The following is a 24472-nucleotide window of genomic DNA, read 5'->3' as shown; positions in this document are numbered from 1 at the left end:
CAACCTAGCCTACCTGAGGGAATAATACGCTGATTTACTGCTCAATAAATATTTCTGATTGTTATCAATGTAGAAAACTGTTTTTTTTTTACTTTTTTTTTCAGGATTCTTTGATGAATAGAAAGGTTCAGAGTTTTCTGAAATAGAAAGCTTTTCTAACGTTATAAATGTCTATACTGTCACTTTTGATCATTTGAATGCATCTTTGCCTATTACTTTTCTTAAAAAATCTTACTGACCCCAAATTACTTTTACCGGTTCTTTGTGGCAAGCTTTATGCGTGCGGTCGTGCGCTTGAGTGCGGCTATATTACGTAAACGCTCATTATCCTGTAGGCTATATAGCCTATTTAAGTAATTCAATTAATATAAAGGGGCGATTTGTCCACTAATGACTTAAATGAATAACTATAGTCGACTAGAAAATGTTTTTTTTGTCGGAGGCAGCCCTTATTCCACATATTTACAACGCAGTGGGCGCACCGCTTCACCATCTTGGTTGGAGAATGTTTGTCGGACCTGCTCACATAGTAACGGTTGCTATGATGTGTGATTGGACAATGGCCGTTTTGGGGGAGGGGCCGGCGAGAGGTCAATTGAGCGCATCTCGTGGCTCTTACTAAGTGTCGCACCAGCCACAAGATCTTTCACTGTTTACATCTACCAGACACTCCGATTGATACACTAGAGCACACAGACAATGCAATCCTTGACAATGCTCTTTTTGTTCATAATTGAGCGCGCTTGTTGGCTCCTAAGTGTCGCGCCAGCCTCAAGATCTCCCACTGTTTTACTGCCTGATACTCTGATTGACACGCTGAAGCGAAAAGCAGACGAAGAGTCTTCACTACATAGATTTGTTTGTTTTATAGGCTATTTTATTTCATTTTATTTACAGATTATTGCAGAATATCAACATTTAAGGATGAGGTCTTTGAATTTGCATTAGTGAGAACTGCAAAACAAACAAAAAAACTTGTTCAGGCAAAGAACAAAATTTTATTTTAATAATTAAAATAAATAGAAATTAGTGCATTGGGGTTTTACCAATCGGTGACTCTACCAGTGGCCGTTAAAAAATCAACACCGGTACGGCAAATCCAAAACAAATGGACTCATATACTGAATTAAGAGCGTGAAATTGACAGCATTTTAATGATTAATCTAAAATATTAAAATAAAAGAGAGGACAAGGCAATATTTTGCACTTAGTTGTTATTTTGCCAGTTTTTCATACAAACATCTAATGCGAAAGATGGGAGCTATAGGACATTAAAGGAGAACTCCAGTCAATTTTAACATTGAGCTCATTTTTTTGTACATTTGGAGTGCTGTCAATACAGAGAACAACGACAAAAATCGGTGTTGCCTACACCGAGTTATTCTATTTTTAAAATTTGCACCCTGTTGACTTCAATGGGGCAAGTACTAAACCTGCTTTTAGCCTCTTAACATCCTTGATGTGTCATTACAAGTGCACAGATCATGTGAGTGATTCCTTCTGAGTGAACACGAGTGAATCTGACTGCAGTAGATGTGAAAGAAATGTATAAAAATGATGTTATTTAAGCCAGCGCAAATACCTCTGTTTACATCCTGTTTTCGGTTGAAGTTCAAAGTAGTCGATTGCCGAGTTCACGCGCGTGATCATAGGTAACTAAACCTATGCGCATGAACTCGGCAATCGACTACTTTGGACTTCAACCGAAAACAGGCGTCGATCGATCTAGACGATTTCGATTCGCAAGCTCTCAATTCGATTCGATTTCGATTCTAAATTCGATTTCGATTCTACTCAATGAATATATATTTAATACAAATCCTATATTTATAAAAGAAAAAAAAAAGAACAGCGACGACAGATCTTGTGGTCTAGCCAGCAAACAAGTGTCTCTTTTATTTATCAGTTGTTGTCTGTTGCGTTTAATTCGATTCCTGGTTGGTATGTTCGTTATTATTGTGACGTCTGTTGTGAGTGAGTGAATAGATTTGAGCGATTTCGCCATTTACTCGTTCTTGCTTATGTCACGTAGATCTCTTCTCTTAGAGCTGATAATTTTTATGAGAAGTCGTAACAGTCTATTTGATCATATGCATCAGTCGGAGTGCCTGGTAGTAGCTGTAAGGCAGGTGAAAAGCGTTTAGTTAATGTTGAATATTGGGTGAATATTGACCTATTGTGCGTACCGTTCTGACTCCCGCTGGCTACAGGGGATCCGCGCTGCAGTTTGTTTAAAAAACACCTTATATATTGTGTAAGATCCCGAGGCAGGCGCATATATCCATGACGGGTTGAGTGACAGGCGCATATATCTATGGCAAGCCAAAGTATTCCTAAACGCCTGGTCAGGCGTCTGATTGCACACAGACGTCAACAGCGTGCGTTTCGACAGCCAAATGCGCATCCCTGATGTGCGATTTGCCATAGAAGCGCGCGTTCTTGACGTGTGATCTGCTATTTAAAACGCACGCTCTCGACGTGCGCTTTGGGGTCACTGAAAACGCACGTTTTTGACACGCGTATATCGTAACAAAAATGGGCATCAAAAACGTGCGATTTTGTCCTACTCAAAACACACGTTTTTGACGGCCATTTTTGTTATGAACGCATAAACAGGTAAATCAAACAGGCAGTGCAAACGTGTGTGAAGTGTCCAAACTAGGGCTGTCAAAATTGCTCAAAAATGACGTTCGAATATTCCCTCTAAAAAACACACGAATATTCGAACTATTCGAACATCTGGTTGCGCATTTTGTCAATGGCGCGCATTACGTCAATAACAGGACAAATTAATACAAAGAGACATAACTACTTGTATAGGTAGTTCATTTAAGTTTAAACCAGGGTTTTTCCTACATTGAAAATTTTTTGGCGGCCGCCAAAACGATTTTTTGTCCCGCCAAAGCCTTATTTGATCTGTAATTGGGTTTTGTGAGTGAAGCAGGCTACTGATGGAGTGACGGAGAGAACGATCACAGCGCCCCACCCCCGCGCGGGCACTCTCCGTCTTCAGTTCTGTCTTTGCTCTCTCCCTCGCATCAAAATCAACTGATCCTAAAGGTCGGAAGACCGAATCCATGTTTCACGCGGTGCATTCGGAGAATATTTTTGCTGAATTAGCGCTGGGTGTGAAATGCAGTCAATTTTTTTGCCTTATCTTCTCTTACAACTTGTGACAAGCATTCCGCACATGCAGCTGACATAACTTTAAATAAACGCAAAAAAAAAAAAAGTTTTAAGTGTTTTTGTGTGTGTTGACAAATCTTTCGTGATGTCCTAACAGCCAGGATTCCCAATTTCCCACACAACACGTCCGCTAAAGTCCGATTCGCGACCTAATGACTCCTTTGAGCCGAGGGACAGGACACTGCAGTTCACAAAGGTTCATAATTTGCATGTGCTTTAATGCCCTGTCGGTTAAACATTTAATTCGCGTGCTGATGCGCTGTTCTCAACGCGTGCGTTTCTCAGCGCGTGCATGTGAAGCTCACATGCACTAAACGCCTGTCTACCAGTGCCTGGATACTGGACTAAGTTATCTTTCGAGTCTTATTGTGTGCTTATACTGTTAAATACACACAAGGTTTACATAAAGTCAGTTATGTCTAAAGTGAAAGCAAACTTGAGAAAATTGAGTAAATCTGTTTGTCAAATGCATTAGACGCGTCGCGCGCAGCTCTTTTAAAGAGACAGTAGCATCAGTAAACAAGCTGCCGCTTGTCCTTAAAGGGATAGTTCACCCAAAAATAAAACTTATCTCATCATTTACGCACTCTAATGTTGTCTTGTCCCAAACCTGTATTAATTTCCTTCGAATATTTTCTAATATTTTTCTAATATTAATATTTTGAAGAATGTGGAGAATTGAAGAAACAAACTTATTCGAGTTTAAAACAACTTGAGAGAGTAAATTATGACAATTTGAATTTTTAGGAGAACTATTCCTTTAATGTTAATAAAACAACAAAACTATTGACTGATAACTTTAAGTAGCTTTAATAAGTATCAATGCATAATTTATACAGTGAAGTCTATGTTTTGTTTTATTTTCATATTTGTTCATTTAATTACTTTCTTCAATGCTACTGTTAAATACACCTACTGTAGCTGAAAACATAAAGCACTGTTTATTTAATTTGTATATTAAGTTGTGTATGTGTAATGTGTATCTTTGATCTTAATATTTAATAACAAAGAAAATATTGACAAATATTTTTATCTTTGCCCCTGTCTGCCATTTTGTTTTTTTGTTGTTACCTAAGGCTTTGTTTTTTAAAATATGGACATTAGTTTGGCTGTAATGCTGCTCAGTCACAAAATAGTAAAAACAAAATATAAAAAGAATCGTGATAAAATCGTGAATCGTGATTTTCCTGAAAAAAAAAATTGTGATATGATATTTTTGGCATATCGCCCGCCCCTATGATGGCCCCCCCAAAAAATAAAATAAAAAGAATGAACAACCAAATATTAACAACGAGGAACAAAAGAAACAAACATCAAGGTATAGATATAAAATAAGTTGTAATCGCTTTCTTTTACTAGCCTGACAGTGATCATTTTTCATGAATAAATAGGATAAGAAAAAAATCACAAACTGTTTCTTTGTATTTATTTTAAATTTAACATTTATTGTCAATATTGGGCTTGCGGATCATGTGGGTACTAGGGGACTCTTTGCTGTGTGTGGATGACCATGTCGGTCAGCCACCACCGAAGACCAATTTTGACCCAGGAAAAACCCTGGTTTAAACATATTTGACAATGTATTACCAACACAAAACCAAGTAAATAAATTAACTATATGGCCAAGACCGCAGACCTCACTCTCGCTCACTAGCATGCTCACTCTCTCTAGCGCTCGCGCGCTCGCCCTCGCGCTCACGCTCTCTCTGCACATAACGGTTTAAATTAACAACAACAAGCACATGTTGAGTGCTGATCAAGAGTTTTGTGCAAGCAATTTAAGGTTGCGACTCTTGTCCCAAATATAGCAGGCTTCATTCAGTGATTGAAACAAATTTATTAACATTAATTGAAGTTTTACAGAACCGACATTGAACGCTCCGAGCGAGCTGTGCTGTGGTAAACATGGAACTTTTCTGTTTAACGTTAAATAAAATGAGGCACACAATTCAGAGAAATGTGACAACAAAGAACTTTTACCCTGAGGTTCATAAAAAATAAAGTGCTATTAAAAAAGAAAAAGGCTACTTACATTCTTGGTGCTTGTATTAAAAAAAAGGGGGGGGGGGAGAAAAAACTGACTGCAATTTATTCCATTGTCTTTTTAGTGCACGGTCAACTTTCAGCAGTGACGCTGTGCTAGACAGTGCGACTCGTGTGACCTGTCCCTCAGGCAGCGCGCGCGCCCACTCGCAAAGCAGACAGCCGCGCCTCTGCTTCCGCGGGCGTGTTTTTCCATATTCGAAATTCACATTCGAATATTAATTTTCACGTTCGAATTTCTGTTTTTTAAAACTATTCGAATATATATTCGAATTTAGAATATTCGTTGACAGCCCTAGTCCAAACAGGTGAAAAGAACGTGCTCATTCCCTATAGTGTTCTCGAAATCGCACGTCGAAGGCGTCATTGCTCGAGTCTGTCATGCTTTTGTCCCTGTATGTGGTTTAGGACTCTTGTATTAGCATTAAACACAAGCAAAATAGCATGGAATTGTCAATGGTAAATTTGACAGAGGAGAGGATTATAATAGGTGAGTTATTATAATCCAATAGTTATAATTTGGGTTAAAAAAATCTAAAACTTCATAACTTTTTTAAACTTTACTTTAACAACTTTGTTTTACTTCTTTACTAATCTGAGAAGTGTACCCTTTTAGTACCCTGATAGTTCGCAGTGCATTAAGTAATGTAAACAAATGCAACTTTTGATTTTAATAATTAGTAAACGTTGAAATTAAAATTAACAACGATCAATAAATGCTGTAGAAGTGCAGTTCATTATTAGTTCATGTGAACTAATGTAGTTAAATAATGTATGAAACCTTATTGTAAATTGTTACCGAAATTACAACTGGCAAATTTGCGAGATGTGTCTCGAACGAAGGTATTAGGGGACTGTCCGAGGTGCTGAAATAAAAAACTGTCTGTTTTCTCTCTTTCTTCTTCTTTTTTTTACCTAAATGACAACTATTGGATTATAATAACTCACCAATTATAATCCTCTCCTCTGTCAAATTTGCCATCGACAATTCCATGCTGTTTTGCTTGTGTTTAATGATAATACAAGAGTCCTAAACCATATACAGGGACAAAAGCATGACAGACTCGATGACGAGTCTCACTCAATGACGCCTTCGACGTGCGATTTCGAGAACACTATAGGGAACGAGCACGTTCTTTTCACCTGTTTGGACACTTCACACACGTTTGCACTGCCTGTTTGATTTTCCTGTTTATGCGTTCATAACATGCGTTTTGTCCTACTCAAAATACACGTTTTTGACGCCCATTTTTGTTACGATATACGCGTCAAAAACGTGCATTTTCGGTGACCCCAAAGCGCACGTCGAGAACGTGCGTTTTAAAAAGCAGATCACACGTCGAGGACGCGCGTTTTGAAGCAAAATCCGTGACCACAAAGTGCACTTTAAGAACGCGTGCTTTTATGGCAAATCGCACATTTGGCTGTCGAAACACACACTTTTGACGTGTCAGTGTGCAATCAGACGCCTGACTAGGCGTTTATGAATACTTTGGCTTGCCATAGTGCACGGTTACGAGCGTGCTCAAGACTCAGACAAAGACGAGACAAAACCGAGAGTGTCAGAGCTCTGTCACAAAACCAATAATTGAACTAGACAGAAGTGACAGAACCCTGACACTTTGTTGTTTATGATGGGATAATTCTCGAGTTTCAGTCAGAATTCAGCCAGAGAAAGCGCACACTTCGGTTCAGCGATGACTAATCTGAACGCCACTGATTGGCCATCACACTCAAACTCAACAGAAACGTGTGTGATTGGTTTTAACATACATGATTAAAAATGCTTTGTCACAGTTTTTAATAAATGTGATAAGTGATACTGTTTGAAGGCAAATGCTTGGATGGGTGAAAAAAAAAAAAAAAAAAAAAAAGAAAAGTCTTAAAATTGCTTTCCAAAACAACAATTGTGGCTGTTCATGCGTTTATGTCTAGGATTGTTGTTGATCTTTAACATTATAGTAATGAACAATATGACATCTTTTGAAATGCAGTGCTGTTATAATAACATGTTCTCTGTACTTTTATGGGGGATTTAATTTTTGTATTTTATTTATTTGTAACTTGACTGTGAAATATAGTTTTAAACATGTATATAAAATAACCTCTCTCACATACGCGCCGTGTCATAAATGGGTTCACAGACATGTTCGAGAAGGTTATCTGTTTGGGTATACGGTGTGAGATGGGGGTCTCTTAAAGAGTATGTTGGGAAATGAAGGAGGAAGTTCCAGTACTATGTCTATGTGAGGTTTCTACAGCTTCTATAGTATCAGAGTCTATACATTATTTTCTCAACACATTCTCACTAACAACTCGTCTGGATGCTTTGTCAGGACTGCTTGGTGTCACTTTTTAACACACTGGAACCCCTTCAGTGTTAAAAAACTATTAAAAACTCTCAGTCTCTCTCACATACACACCAGCCAGGATGATTCTTACTGGTCCACTTACTTGAGTTTGTCCAGTGTGCAGTCTGGATGCTTCATTGCATCAGAGAGCAGCTTCAGTCCTGATTCTCCTGGGTGATTGTAGCTCAGATCCAGCTCTCTCAGGTGTGAAGGGTTTGAACTCAGAGCTGAAGCCAGAGCAGCACAACCTTCTTCTGTCACCAAACACTGAGATAATCTACAACAACAGTAAGTGTTCATGTCAGTGTGCTTCATTTTTAGAGAATATACACTACAATAAACAACACGGCTCTTCAAACCATCAATTATCTTTACAAGGACCTCTGATTGATTGCAATTAGTGATGTTGAGATTACCCAATTTCAAAATTGACAGTGATTACAATGGTCACGTTATTAAACAGTAAGAATTTGGAAGCTATGTTAAAAAAAATAAAAAATTTGTCTTTCAGACTTGTGTGTGGCGTGCCCTCTGTCTGGATACTCTGTGAGGCTGTTACTATAGTAGCTGAGTTCACTAGGTGATTGTCTAGGTAAGGCAGGGTGTGTGAAAATCAACTTTCAGCACATGTGAAACTCTCAAATTGAAAACATGGTGGAACAATGCAATCTCTTGTACTTGCCGAAGAAACAAATTAAATAAGCTATTGGGGCATGTTGGCTCTCTAAACATGATTCAGGAGTAGTTGAAGACAGGTATGCAATATGCAAAACATTTAGATGAAAAGTGTCAGCAAAAGCAGTGAACACATCTAATATGTACAGCACCTGTGGGATCATCACCATCCACACCCAGATGAAGGTAATAATTGTGCAAACACAATAAATAACCTGTTACTTACTCCTATCAAATAATTGCTATGAGCTTTGTTATTTTGATAAGAACAAGGTCTTAACTTTCAAATTAAACATTTTGACACTCTTTAATGCATATGACAGATCACTATAACTATAACTAAGTGGAAACATGGAGCGCACCTGAACTGATCATCTCTGCATCTGAACTGATCATCTCTGTATCTGTGCATCTCTGCATCTGAACTGATTGCTGTACTTCTAGATAGTTACAAACACTACCTTCGAAAATCATCCCATCTGCCACAGGTCTCTCTCATCTGAGTATTAACAGTATTAACTGAGTATTGACTACAAATCCCAGAACTCGCATTCCTGGACTGATTGCACAAACACCTGTTCCCCGTTTCATGGACTATTTAAGCTCTGAACACGCTAGGCTCAGTGCAAAGTCTTGTTTTGCCATGGCTAACATTTCTGAGCATTTTTCTCACAACTGATCAATTCATCGATTTAGCGATCCATATTGACTATCTCATTCACTCTCGAAAAACAAACAGATTCTCTAACCCTCTTCACTAAGCAAACTTTCCTATGGATGACACTGGACCCATGCTGGATGAACTCATCTGTCCACAGAGGAGCAAGAACGCTGCATCAGGGAACATCTGTGTCTGTATTGCAGCCAATCAGGACATCTGAGAGCAAACTGCCAAATTTGACCAACACAACAGTATACTCTGAGGGTGAGTACTAGGGATGGAGAAACAAAGCTTCTTGAATCTTTGAAGCTTTTCTTTGATTGTTTTGGAAAAAGATTTGAAACATCAGCAGTGTTGAAAACTGTGGCAGGTCAAATTTATAGCAGCCATAAACCAGAGTGCGCAGCGCCATTGTTTCATCCATTAAGCACAAATAAAAGCCTGACAACGCTAAATATTCAGTTTTCTGATAATACAACTGACATATTAAAGTGTGGCAGTAAATTAAATGTCATAATACTAATTATAATAATTCCAATAGAGTTGTTTAATGCAAGTAAATAGTGCTCTAATTATTTGATAGTTTTTAATAGTGTTTATATGGCAGAATATATGATCATGTAATATAGACTATAGGCTTATATTTATATAAAAAAAAATGTTATTAAACGGACTTGAACCTCCAATAACCCGTAGAGTAGTGTTCTGGGTTCAAACATTCTGAAATGCAAAGTGAAGCATTCACTTGACTAGAAAAAAAGTGAAGCTTTGTTTTTCGTTGATCAAGTTTCTCTGAAAACAATACACCCTCCGACACGGAACTTCATGAGAAATTGCGCTGTGCACTCGATAAGCACTTTGAAGCTTCAGTGTCATATGTAACAACACTAGTGAGTACTGTACCTCCATTGTTCCTGGTCATTTCATGTATAGAAGTAACTGTAAAGACAATGTTCTCTATGAGTACCATCATAACTACGGCCCTACTTGACTCGGACCCTACTTGTGTATAGTTGGAGTTCTACACACAAAGCAAACATGCTTTTACCTCAACCGTTCCCCTCACAATCCAGTCATCATTGGTCTACCTTTTCTTCAGAGACACAAATCACATACATTAGTAACTGTCAGTATTACACACAGCAATTTTTTTTGGACAACCCACAGCATGCCTTCTACAGCCACTACCCATTCTTCGATGACCTTGGTCACACATTGCTATTGATTTTTTTCACTGAATTCCTGGCCTCCCAGGGTAACAACATTATATTAACAGTCATTGGTCATTTTTCTAAAGCACGTCGATTAATACCTCTACCCAAGCTCCCAACAGCTTTCGAAACAGCAGAATATCTCTCCCACTACGTGTTTCGCTATTATCGACTACCTGAAGATATTGTCTCAGACCGGGGGTTTCCAGTTCGTATCTCAGGTCTGGACAACCTTCTTCCGCCAGCTTAATGTAAATATAAACCTCACATCAGGATATCACCCACAATCGAACGGCCATACCGAATGCCTGAACCAAGAACTCACAAGGTTTCTTAGAATATACTGTCAGCAGAATCAGTCGGACTAGAGCCGCTTCTTACCCTGGGCAGAATATGCTCAAAATTCCCTTCAGAAACCCTCCACTGGCATTACCCCTTGGAACCCTATGAGTTACCAGCTGTTGACGACTGGCTCTGACGGAGCGAGACGTTATGAAACCAAGCACACATCCAACTTCTGGGTAAGGTGGAGTGAACTGCGATGCTAATCGAGTCTCATGAATGCACAGTCATGCACAAAATACCAGAAGCCAATATCAGGATTTTCATTAAGTAACACATTAAATTTCTATTTGTTTTTCACCCAACAGTATCATACACCCCTAGAACAATTGGAATATAAGACACGTCACATGGGACCATTCTGTGATACTTTTGCATCTTTTTTTAAGCTTGATTCTGGTCGCTATTCACTCCCATTATGTGGATGAGCGTGAGCGGGATATTTTATTTTAAATCTCCTTCTGTGGTCCGAAAAAAAAAGAAGGACATACTGCATTAGAAGAACACCAAGGTGATTACATTATTAACTCTTTCCACACCATTACGCATCTTCTGAAAGAGTTCTGAATCTCCTGAACAAAACACAAAGAAGATTCTGAAACAAGGGATCTCACATGTAATCATATGCATATGTGAAATAACGCCATCACCAACATTAAACAGCATAAAAATCAAAACCGCCCGCCTAATGTTACTGAATTAAATGTCGATTCACGATGAGCTATAGGCCCGTGCAAGCATTAGGGGTGTTGATGGACTTGATCTACTCCATCTGTATTTTGATCATTGTTCTGAATTCGATCTGGATGTGGTCTTTGACAAAAATGTTATCGTAACCCCCCATCAGATCTGACAAAATCATAACCAGAGCTTCTGCTCCTATATTGTATGGAAGCATATCGGTAGCAATGCTCAATTTGAAACATAATACGCAAAATGACAATGAAATATGTAAAATGGTAATGCATTTCTGTATATACATTTACATTTTCCATTACATTTGTGCAACATTTGGTGCAAAATTAAAATTAAATTATATAATTTACATTTGCCATTTAATACACTAGGTTTAATATTAGTGGTCGACCGATATGGGATTTTTAATGGCCGATGCCGATGCCGATATTGAGAAAGCAATCTGGCCGATTGGCCGATATGAGGCCGATACAATACATGTGAATACAGTAAATGAGAGACATAAAGAATATTGGTGAAACTAAATGAACATTTATTGTATATACTATTTATGCAATGTTCTTTTTGCAATAAAAAAAATATTTACTAAGAAATTAAAATGTAAACAAAAAGGTAAGGTAACACTTCAATAAATAAAGTTTTAGTGCAGCTTCTTGTCTGCTTTAATATTTACAGTCATTTTTTCAGTCACATAAATAATTACTGCTGCTTACTGCAGGTTACAAATAACATTTATCATTAATGAACCAATCTAATTTAAACAATCTAAACAATATTCATAAATTAATGACAAAATAGTATGTGAAATTACATACGTTTTATGTACAATACATAGTTCAATATAGATCTCACATAGTTTATTTACACTATTTACTTTAAATAGGTTGTTTTACTTCAAGTATATTTAAATAATAATGATTTATGTGTTTAGTTTTGCTTGTTTGTTTCTTTAAAACGTTGCAAGCCGTCACATGTATTTGCATGACATACATGAACATATGAAAATGTATAGCCTACTACACACGATATTATGCCAATCATGGATAAATAAATACAGTAGATAGTGAATAACATTTTCAAGGATTTATTTTCAAACGTAATATTATTGCATAGTGTTCTGCTCTCATCCACCTCACGCGACCACTGATCTGTAATGCACGCGAGTGACGCGACCCAGCTTTTCCGTGCACGCGAGTCCGTTGGAAAACAGCGTCTATTTTAAATGTAACCCGAGAACAACGCGCGTATATGAGGAACAGCCAGTCACAGGATTTTTGACTGTTTGTGAGGTAAAATGTTTTCCGTTTTGTTTGAATTCGTTTATATCACATCTGTGACCCCCACTGGAGCTACCGCTGGGCTGCGGATCTGACATTTCACGGTAGCCTACTGTTTGAATAGACTCTGCTGCACGCCGGAGTGTTTTTGTGTGTAACACAATGTAGCGTCAGGTTAGAAAGCGAATGCGAATGCGAATGGTCATATACTGTGTCTGTCAGATCTCTGCTTCTCTTCTGAATGGCTTGTCTTACGGTGCTGGGCGGAGCAGAGCGTGTGTATTCAGTTCATTCACGCTCACTCTGTTCGCGTCAGTGGAAAAAAGCGCTAATGCACAGTCACAAACTGTTTTGAAATATATCGGCCAAACGGAAAGATTTATCGGCCGATGCCGATATCTAAAAAATTCCAAATATCGGCCGATATATCGGCCTCGGCGATATATCGGTCGACCACTATTTAATATGTAAATTGAATGCATATTTTAACGCTTTATAAGTTGCAAATTTAAAATGTATTACAGAAATGATAAGATTTGTTTAACATGTTCAGGCAAAATTTGTAGCAACATGATCATGTAAATGTTATTTCTCTTAATTGCCTTTACACTCGTAGGTAAGACACTTGCGATTGCATTTTCATTAAATGTCAATTAATGTAGCAAAATTCAATGTGCAAATTGAAAATGCATTCCAAGCCAATCACGTCCCCGCCCCGTAGCCCATTCCTGTCAATCACTGCATCAAGGTGGGGCTCGGCAACAGGTAAACATAGGCAAATGTTCGCGTGGGAGCATGCAGACGTTAGTGCAGAGAGGAGACCCTGAAGGGGAATGAATGATCATCGTCAGAAGAGGCGAGTGGTGTTGTAAAAGAGGTTTATGTTTTAAAGAAAAACGTCCATTGGACAAGCTAGATATTGTGGGGAGCATACAAATGCCTGTATGGAGCAGAAATGAAACATTAATGCTGTGCTGTTGTTGTCTGATGCTGGACTGTGTAAATGATGGTTTCATTTTTAGATATTCTCATTGTTTGATGTATGCTTATCTTTATTTAGGCCAAATTTAGGACATTTAGGCCAAAGTGGGCGAAGATAAAAATCTTAATTCAGTCAAGAGTAGCGAGTGTTTTTCTCTTTTGTTGTTTTATTAACATTAAAAGGATGAAATGAATGTAGAAATGTTTATCTGGCAAAGCTTTAAAGCACGAGCAAATAATTTGTGACAACTTTTGTGATTGCGAATAAGTGCAGTGTCCTGTGAGTGTAACTCTACCGCTGCATTAACATGTGATGTGAATGTACGTAGAGTTTTACAGTATTGGGACTGAGGCACCAGCACTGCAGCTGATATAATGTGTGCTGTAGCACGATACTATCATATTTCTTCCATAGCAGATATGTCACACTGTACAGCCCTGCTTATGCTCATGCAAAGCCTCAATGATGTAATATTTTTTATTGCAATGTTTTATGTTGAAATGTTTTTATTATTTATTAAAGAAAATTATGCAAATCATAACAACCTACTGTAAGCCTATTTAATTCTTAATAAAGAATTCTAAAACACATATGCTGCCAACTAACATCGGTTAGCAAGTCCTGATCAATGTTTTAATTTTACGATCATTTAATTTAATTTATTTCACTGTTATGTTTCAGTTAATAAATCTATTAAAGGTGCTGTATGTAGTTTTTAGCGGCCTCTAGCGGTGATGTTTCAGATCGCAACCAATAAGTTTACAAGCGCGTGCTCTTACGCGTGCTCGATTTTATGAGCGAGCACTGTGGGTACCGGCCAGACTAGAGCTGGGCGATTTTTTTATAAAAAACTCGATTTACGATTCGATTCGATTTTTTCCCCCCCATTTAAAACAAAATAACTGCGAACTGTAAATATATTTGAAAAATATATATTTATTGTATTTAATTAAAGTGCATCAACATAAACAAAATTTTGTTTGTCTGTTACGATAGTCACTGTCAGATTACACGATTTTGACTCCTAAAAATCTTGTCATGTCGTGGACAAGAAACATGTCAGACTACACGTTGTTTTACGACCAGTCATCGCGAGCCGTCTCACACACTCATTCACTCGCACATATTGGCTACACAAGCTCACTCACATAGCCTCCACACACACACACACACACACACACACACACACACACTCACTCACTCACTCACTCACTCACTCACTCACTCACTCACTCACTCACTCACTCACTCACTCACTCACTCACTCACTCACTCACTCACTCACTCACTCACTCACTCACTCACTCACTCACTCACTCACTCACTCACTCACTCACTCGCACACACACACACACACACACACACACACACACTCACTCACATACACACACTCTCTCTCTCTCTCACACACACACACGACACACACACACACACACTCACTCACTCACTCACTCACTCACTCACTCACTCACTCACTCACGCGCACACACACAGTCACACTCACTCGCGAACACACACTCACTCACTCGCGCGCCGTCGTCGTGGAGGACCGTTAAAAAATTAAACATGCTAGTCTTTTTGTCGTGAAGCATCGAGGGCTGCGCCGCAGGGAGCGTTCTACGGAAACCCTAAAGGAAGATTTGGCGAATGCAAAATGTATGTATTGTACGCTATATAGAAGAGGGGGAGAAAAAAATCTAAAAAATCGATTTTTTGAAAATATGAATCGATTTGACCTACCAACTCGATTTTTAAATCAAATCGATTTTTTTCCCAGCCCTAGGCCAGACTGAGACGCAACCGGACGTAACACACAAAGCATCCCACAACATGCTGGAAACTCAGGTAAACTCTCACTGCAACGTTACAATAATAGGCTACTTTTATCAGCTTGATGTTGAACTAATGCTCCATGCTCGTACCATGATAAGTATGGAACCCTATCAACTGTGCCGAATTCTGTCACTGCAAGCACCACTTCACATTTTCTTCAGGAAATGTACATTCTAGGTTTGTAGATAAGGTTTCTCCATTATTCAAATGCCCTGCCGATGTTGATCCGTGTTTTTTACCCGAAGTTCATCCGATTCACGTCTGGCCTTACGAGCTTCAGCAGAAAAAACTTTTTATTTAATTTTTTATCAATATGTGGAGTTTGTGTTGGAGTCTGTGTTTTGCTGGGCGCAGGTCGTTTCTTAATGTTATCAAACATGTCATAAGAAGCATAAGTCATAAGTCCATGTGAGATTACAACCCCTTCACACACAGGCAATAAAAAAAGGATTCGTTTTGGTAGAAAAGCTACATACAGCACCTTTAACAAATTGAAATAACATGAAGTATAAGACACATAATCTATTGACTAGGGATGCTCCGATCAGCATTTTTTGCCTCTGATACCGATTCTGATATCTGGGATTCAGTATCGGCCGATACCGATCACCGATCCGATACTAAAATAAAAACTGCTGAATTACCTAATAAACAGTATGCCTCACTGTGTGGAAGAGACTGGGATCATTCTTTTGTGAAAGGCACCAGGCAGGCTTGACTTAAACATTACTTTCTTAACTTTATGGGGGGCGCTGGATGGCTAAAATACACATTAATTGCGCAGATATTAACATAAATAAATACATGATATTCAATAAAAATAAAACAAAGCATGGATAAGATTTATTCATGTTTCTTTTTTATTTATTTTTAGCGATTTATTTTAAAACGGATGCTGCATTAATTTCGTTAAATATTTACCACTGAGTCTTCTCCTCCCATTTCTACCCGTGACGCTTATCCAACTTCCCAACTACTTCCTGTGCAGACGTCAACAGCGCAACTGGGTTGTAGGTTGCCAGGTTGAGCTCACAAATGGGTTGAAATTTGTATGAAGTGTTGATTGTGTGAGTAGGATACGTTTAATACAAGATTTGGCAATCGGGCCAAAAAAAGATTTGGGCCATACAAATTACGGGAGTTTCACGGGAGAAAAAAAAAATGGGAGGGGGGTGGGAGATGGGTGTGAAATACAGGAGACTCTGGGGGAAAACAGGAGTGTTGATAGGTATGCACGTTAGCTTGTTTGAATTGGAAACTGTTTACCTGCCGCCTGCGTTCTGCGCATGTTGCTAGCGCGTGATGTCACACACTTGCGCACATCATAGAATTACTGCGAGAGCGTTTAGAGAGCCGACTGCTTTGTAAGCTTTTGAATCGCTCTCGCTGTAATTTGATGCCCCTACGGATCGGGCCCATTGTTACCGATACCCGATCTAAAATTTTATTCCATATCGGAGCCGATACCCGAAACAAATATCGGATTGGAGCATCCCTACTATTGACATGCATTGCCTTTAGAAAAATTGGGCACACAATGTTAAAGTTTAGCCTACTTTGCTTAAATTTGATGCAATAATAGAAGCCTACATTTGTTTCAGTTCTAAAGTTGTAATGTAATTTCAGTATTGCGATTATGAATTCGTTTAACTACTGTTTCACTTGAACTTATCTGCTACCAGCTCTCAATCACTCTCAATGAGCCGCAGTGCAGCGTCAGATTACGTAATAGAGATAATAAACTGACACTTTTCAAAGTCTGTGATTATAGTGCCACTTAGGGGTAAAAGGCAGCAAATACACATCCCCAATTTTACCGCCGTATGAAAAATTGGCGTATTATTCTGGTTGAGTAACAACTGTACTTTTAAGAATTCCATGTGCAGGCCCAAATCACTCTTTGCTATAGTTAACAATCTCACTAATCCACCACAACATGTTATTTCTGGCTCTGCAGTGCTTGTGAATAGCTTTTCTCAATTCTTTTCAGACACATTAAAGTCAATTGAATCCATTACCAAAGACACCAAAGTGACTCAAATGTTCATTTGATGTAAGCTGATTCAGCTCATTCAACAAACTCACTCTGCTTTTACTCTGACTACCTCTGCTGCCATAAGTGATCTAATTATGAAGTCTAATTCCACGTCCTGCCAGCTTATATCTAATATCTAATTTTCCATTCTTAAGCAAAATACTTGAAAAAGTTGTGGCTTCACAACTGAGATCATACTTAGATCCTAATGGTCTTTTTGAACCTTTTCAGTCAGGATTTCGCACATCTCATAGTACTGAAACTGCTCTTCTTGGGGTGGTTAACAGTGGTGTGAAGTAACGAATTACAAATACTCACATTACTGTAATTAAGTAGTTTTTTTCAGAAATTGTACTTTTTTGAGTAGTTTAAAAATTGTGTAATTTTACTTTTACTTGAGTATATTTTAAGTTATGTATCGGTACTTTTACTCCACTACTTTCCTTCTGTTTGTGGTCGTTATTCGTTACTTGCTTGTTTTAAAATTTTATTTTTATCCATCAACGTGATTGGATTGAGTAATCGGTCTTGTGACTGTCGTAAAATCAAATTCTGCATAGAAAACATTTAACTGCTAGCTAGCCTATCTGCTGTTACTCGTGGCTGCTGTGGAAGTGCATTCTCCAAGCATCAATTCAATAGAGATATCAGCGTCTTCCTCTAATATGCTAAGGTACATTTCACATTTCTGCTTATTACTATATTTATTGATTTGATTTAATTTGATTTAATTTTAATGACCACACAGCCAGGCTGGTGGAATTTGTTTTCAGTACAGCTCTTTAGTACAGATTCCAGCATTACATTAAACAATAAGCATTAAACATACAAAATAACATACATATACATACAGACAGACACATTAATACATGATACACAATACATAAGGTTGGCCTATCTACAGGGACTGACATTTGATGTGAGGTTGGGGGTATTGTGTAAAGTGTAAACTAACTCAAGTGCCGAGTTCATAATTCGGTGAATTCCCGCTCCCATCTACTTAATATATTATAGAGACGTGCGTCGCGATCGGTGCACTGCTGTCTCTCCCCGCGCTGTCGCGCTCGACATGCAGGAGTCACTTGGAAAAGTCAGCAGCTCGTTGCGCGTGGTGCGCGCTGTGAAGGTGTGTTGGGGACACTCTAAAACTGTGGAAAAACACCTTCTGTACTGAAATTGGAGGACCAGATTCAGTATGCAGTGCACATTATGAACCATGGCGTTAACTTGACCTGCGTTTCTGTCAGTGCGTGACTACAGCTCAGTAATAAACAACATTTTTTGATTGATCCATTTCATACAATCCGCCTTCATTTAGCAAGTGCACTTGCGCAAAAACATTTGTTGTTGTTGTGGATGCTGCTGATAAAACAGCTTCGCCAAGACTACAAAGAGATGCATTTGTCTGTGTGTTTTGTTTCTTTTGTAAAAGTTTCCCCGGATATAGGCTACTTCCCTATTTAATCCATAATTTTCCTTACAAATTATATTATCAGCATTACAATTTGAGTAAATATAGCTGTGTAAAATTTAAGGGATGATGCCACCCTTCTAGAACAATGTGCATTTACGTTTAAATTGTAACGTATTTAATGGCATGGAATTACAGTGCAATTAGTGTTAGTTCACAGCTTTTTCAGTTGAGTGAGGTAAACTGATAATATTAGTGATTCTCATTTCTTTATCAAAACACAAAAACTGGTACCGTTTTGGAGAGAAATTGGGTATTTTTTCATCTCTCTATTTACCCCATCTCATGGTGTGTGATGCTTAACTATTGTATGAGTTTCTAAAGGTTTTTTTTTTATTCTTTGCACAGTTATGAACATTGATATTTTATGTGCAACAAGCATGCTCAGGCTCAGTGGCCTTACGCCTAATTTTTAATGTTTTTTTTTAAAACAATATGATTTAAATGGTGATGAGTGTACTGTTTTGATGCATTTTAAAAAGATGAATGATATATATTCTTCAATCTTTATAATGTGAATTACAGTATGTACAATGCTTTTTTACTTTATGAATTGTAGTGCACAGTGTTTATTATAAGGGGGTAGAATCCACAGCTCAGTACTCAAACTCATGAGTACTTTTAAATTAGCTACTTGTTTTACTCTTACTCAAGTAGTTTTTTGGACAAGTACTTTTTACTCTACTCGCACTACATTTTTTGGAATGTAATGGTACTATTACTTGAGTATGTTTTTTCAGTACTCTTTCCACCACTGGTGGTTAATGACATTCTTCTGTCCATGGATTCAGGGTTAATAAACAAGTGCTGGATTTGACACAGTCTCCCATTAAATACTCATATCTCGCCTTAGTGATATCGGCATCACTGGTTCAGCACTTTCCTGGATCATTTCCTACATCAGCGACAGAAAGTATTATATCACTATAGGTCACTGCTCCGCTTACACTGGGTGTTCTTTAAGGCTCAGTTCTTGGCCCACTACTGTTCATCATATATCTATATCTACTTGGTGACCTCATATACATGCATGGACTTCAGTTTCATTGCTATGCTGATGACATTCAAATTTACCTCACCACCAGCTCTAATAGAGCATTCCCTGCCCGACTCACTTACTGCATGTATCAGGGATATCAAGCATTGGATGTCCCCGAATTTCCTCAAGTTAAATAATAACACAACTGAAATATTGATGATTGGTTCTGCTGCTTCAGTCAAAAGGATGGACCGGTCCTTTGATATTGACGGGGTTCATGTTAAGCCTTCTTCATCCATCTGTAACATTGGTGTTGTATTTGACTCAGCTCTTTTTGCTCACATATTTCTTCTATTGTTAAAAACTCTTTTTTCCATTTTCGTAATATTGCACATCTTCGAACTTCTCTAGCTGATGCTGACACCTTAATTCATGCATCAATCGATTACAGTATGTTCTCACATCGACCAGGCATTCTGCTCACGTTACTCCTCTGCTCAACACTGGATACCCGTGGCATCACGTATTCACTTTAAGATATTACTTCTAACATTTAAGGCATTAAATGGTCTTGCACCTCCATATCCATCTGATCTACTTTACACCTACCACCCTGCCCGGTGATTATTTAAATGGTGATGAGTGTACTGTTTTGATGCATTTTAAAAAGATGAATGATATATATTCTTCAATCTTTATAATGTGAATTACAGTATGATCACTTAGATCAGCTGAACTTTTTTTTTTGTCCACTGTAGGTGGAAGTTCATTTAGTGTTAATGCTCCTAAATTATGGAATTCACTACCCCTTACACTTCGTTATATCTCATCTATGGCTACCTTCAAGACTCAGCTAAAAAACATATCTGTTTAACACGTACTTTGGATAATGTGGCTATATGTATCCTAATGGGTTTGCAGTGTGGATGTGTAAATGTATTGTAATGTACAATGTACAGCGACCTTGAGCTACAGAAAGGCCCTATATACATAAAACTTCTAAGTACCTCAAAATGTTGAGTTGACAGTTTGGATTCTTCAGTCCAGCAGAGAGCAGATTCACTCCTGAATCCTGCAGGTGATTGTTACTCAGGTCCAGCTCTCTCAGGGGTGAGTTTGATGATTGTAGAACTGAAGCCACAACTTCACAGTGCTGATCAGTTAGATTACAGGCTGCTAATCTGAAGAAAAAAAAAAGGAGTACTCTGGTTATAACCCTCATGGAATAAAAATATATTTTCATACATTTATGACCAATATATTAACTACTTTAAATATATTTAAAAATATATGAAATAATATATTGCGTTAATAAATTACAATATAGTATATACAATATATAAACTATATTTACTATGTTACACTAATGTGTATTCACCTGAGTTACTTTCACTCAGTTGAGTTGTTTCTGCCACACAAAGTAATGAGTTGAGTTTGTGTGTAAAGTTAATTACTTAAGGGTGCAATGCTGAAAATATGTAAAGTCTAATTGGTCAAAACAAATTGTTGAGTTCAAAACTCTAGATTTGATTTTTTTTCAACCACCCCTATTCATCAACCAATCAGATTCATGCATTCAACAGCCCCCCGTAGTATACATTTATATAAAGCAGACATTATTATTAACATTAATTAATGAATGAAAGTCAAACTCAAACCTCAGTTTGTTAAGTTGACAGTTTGGACTCTTCAGTCCAGCACAGAGCAGCTTCTGTCCTGAATCCTGCAGGTCATTGTTACTCAGGTCCAGCTCTCTCAGAGAGTTTGATGACTGTAGAACTGAAGACACAACTTCACAGTGCTGATCAGTTAGATTACAGGCTGCTAATCTGAAAAAAAAAGCAGTACTCTGGTTATAACCCTCATGGAATAAAAATATATTTTCATACATTTATGACCAATATATTAACTAGTTTAAATCTGTTAATCTGAAAAAAGAGAGGACTCTTGTTAAAAGGTTATGATCAGTCAAGAGCTTGTTAATAATGGAGAAGCTTTTGCATACTGGAGAGACGTTAGAGAGCGGGAAGGCCTGGTTTGCACTTTTATTTTACATTACATGCACTTACACGTTCTTACAGTGTACTTACTCTAGAAAGTACTGGGTAATATAAGGTAACTGCATGGGTTAAGGTTAGGTTCAGGGGTAGGTTCATGGTTAGTACCTAGTTAGTACCCAGTTATTGTAATTACTATTATAACATATTAATTAGTTTATGTAATAAGTACATAGTATGTACAAGAGGAAAAGGACTCTAAAATAAAGTGCTACCATGGCCTGAAAACGGATGCCGAGGTTGCTTTGATTCCGCTCGATATGCAAATAACATTGTTTTTTAGCTGTTTTAAAGAAACAAGGTATGATGTTGTTGTTGCTGAAGCACAGCCGTTTCATCCATTTTTACTCAAACTGTCTCATGCACCAGCTGTTAGATGTTGCGTGTGTACGGTAACCAGATTTCTCTTGGCGGCATACAAGATGGGATGTTTTCTGGGCCCTGTAGGTGTTCTGACATGCTCTGACATTTGTGCTTATTTCTGTTACTTGTGACATTTTCATGGCTAAAGTCTGATTACACTGTATTCAGCACAAACTCAGCTACAATAATATGTCAGCAGCATGTATGTTAACGTTTGTAGTTCTGAGATAATGACGTTTATGTGTTGTTTGTGAAAAAATGTGGTTTGTGCAGACAACATCAGTGTTTCTGACGAGTTTTAGTGAAAGTGCAGAACGCAGTAAGTAAGTGATGGCTTAAAGGGGAGCCCTATTGACGATCTAAATAATAGTTTTGTTTTTCATGCTTCTAGAGGACCAGTGGTTACGTTCACACTGTAAGTGATAACTGCATTTAAATGTGGGAGTGAATCCGCTAAATTTGAGTCCTGTGAGACATGAAATTGCGATGATTGACATAGTAACCAAGGCAACATTATGGCTTCTAATAATGTTATGATTTTTGTTACATTTACACTTTAGTCATGTTTACAAAACACCTTGCAGAATGTAACAGAACGTTATAGAAATAGTTATTTTTATTTATTTTTTTAATAAGAAGGATCATAAAAACATTGATTCTATTTAGTACTGCCCTGAAAAAGCTTTTTCACATAACAGATGTTCAATAGCCTAGTCCACAAGACAAAATACAAACACAAAATACAAGACAAATTACATAGGCTTGATTTTTAATATTGTGTGTTATTACCTGAATGATCCACAACGTTTTTTTTTTTTTTTTTTTTTTTTTTTTTATAATGGGTGTTCATGAGTCCCTTGTTTGTTCTGAACAGTTAAACTGCCCAATGGTCTTTAGAAAAAAATCCCCCAGTTCCTGCACATTCTTTGCTTTTCCAGAACCTTCTGCATATTTGACTCCTTAATAGCAGTGACTATAATTGTGAGATCCATTTTTTCACACTGGTGACAACTGAGGGACTCGTACACAACTATTACAAACGCTGCAAACATTTAGTGATGCTCAAGAAGGAAGCATCCGTTAAGAGCCAGGGGGTTCAACTTTTGAACTTTATCATTCGTGTAAATTGTTCTTATTTTGTTTAAAAGTTAATTAATTAATTTAGTCCTGCCCTTCAGAGGCTAAATAAGATATTAGCATGTAAAACAAAATAAGAATATTTAAACATCACCATCATCTTGCTCAAAAGTTTGCCCCTAGCTCTTAATGCATCGTGTTGCATTCTTCAGCATTACCTTGCAGATTCTGAAAGATGTATAATAGGTAAACGTATGACTGCAGCTATACACTGCAATCATTTTGTAAGGGTTAAAATATTAATTTAAGAGCTCAGTGTTGAGACCTTTCACCGGAATTTGATTGAGAGGCGACCTGACCAATCATAATGCAGATATCCGCCATTTTTGTCTAACAAACAAACCAAACCAGTTAGTAGATTAAAGTCTAGTGGACTTGAACTTGAAAAATGGTGTATTGATTTCTTTTTGCAGTTTTGATGTTCATTCATGTTTAATTTGTGCTATAACTAGAAGAGATTATCAGTTCACGTGCTGCTTGAACTGAGGCGCTACACATTAAAGTGTCAGTCATGTTTGAAAGACTTTTTTTCACACCAAAAGTATCCTGCTCTGTCTTGTCTGTTGGTGCATTGTCAGTGTCCTCTTTTCTCTGCAATATATTTTTCACTGTGTGAGAACATGATGTGTGGCGTGAGTGCGGAATGGCTTGTCGGACGTAGCAACAGTAACTAAGAGAGGCGGGTCTTTGTTAAAGGTCAATTTCAAATTATTTAAATCTTTGTGGACTCGGCCGGACTCGACTCGGACGTTAAGGACTCAGACTCAAGTCCGACTTGGTCCTCTTTAGACTCGGACTCGATTGTTAAGGACTTGGATTTGACTCGGACTCGACAAAGGTGGAATCAGACCCAATAAATTAACTACAATATAATTTAATATATAGAATGCGAAAAACTGTACGTTCAGAGCAGTATGTCTGAATACATAGTATTTGAAAAACAGTCTGCGAAAAAGTTGCCGGATAACCTAAAACTTCTGGCAAGATACTGAAGTGCGCATACGCTGGACACTTTACTATCCCATGAGGCCAAGGAAGAGATTTTATGAATGGCAGTGAAGCGACGTAACTGACGCTTGTAGGTCATATAATAATGACAACATGGCGGATGTAGTACGTCCAGATTCCATTCATACTAAACACATTCATACTAGCTACACAATGTATCGATTC

At 37.8% G+C, this 24472-nt stretch overlaps 1 protein-coding gene across 1 annotated transcript in view; it reads right to left on the bottom strand.

Moving 5' to 3' along the window:
• Positions 1-24472, bottom strand: part of LOC308687969 (uncharacterized protein) — a 54267-nt gene that overhangs the window by 14841 nt on the left and 14954 nt on the right. The window contains exons 4-6 of the mRNA XM_081360786.1: positions 21401-21571; positions 20750-20923; positions 7684-7857 (exon numbers count right to left, since the gene is read on the bottom strand). Of these exons, the coding sequence (XP_081216912.1) occupies positions 7684-7857; positions 20750-20923; positions 21401-21571 (519 nt within the window). The remainder of the gene's footprint in view (positions 1-7683; positions 7858-20749; positions 20924-21400; positions 21572-24472) is intronic.

The sequence above is a fragment of the Scardinius erythrophthalmus genome (genome assembly GCF_964197995.2).
Source record: "Scardinius erythrophthalmus genome assembly, chromosome: 1".
Lineage (NCBI taxonomy): Eukaryota > Metazoa > Chordata > Actinopteri > Cypriniformes > Leuciscidae > Scardinius > Scardinius erythrophthalmus.
This window is presented reverse-complemented; position numbering and strand designations above follow the sequence as displayed.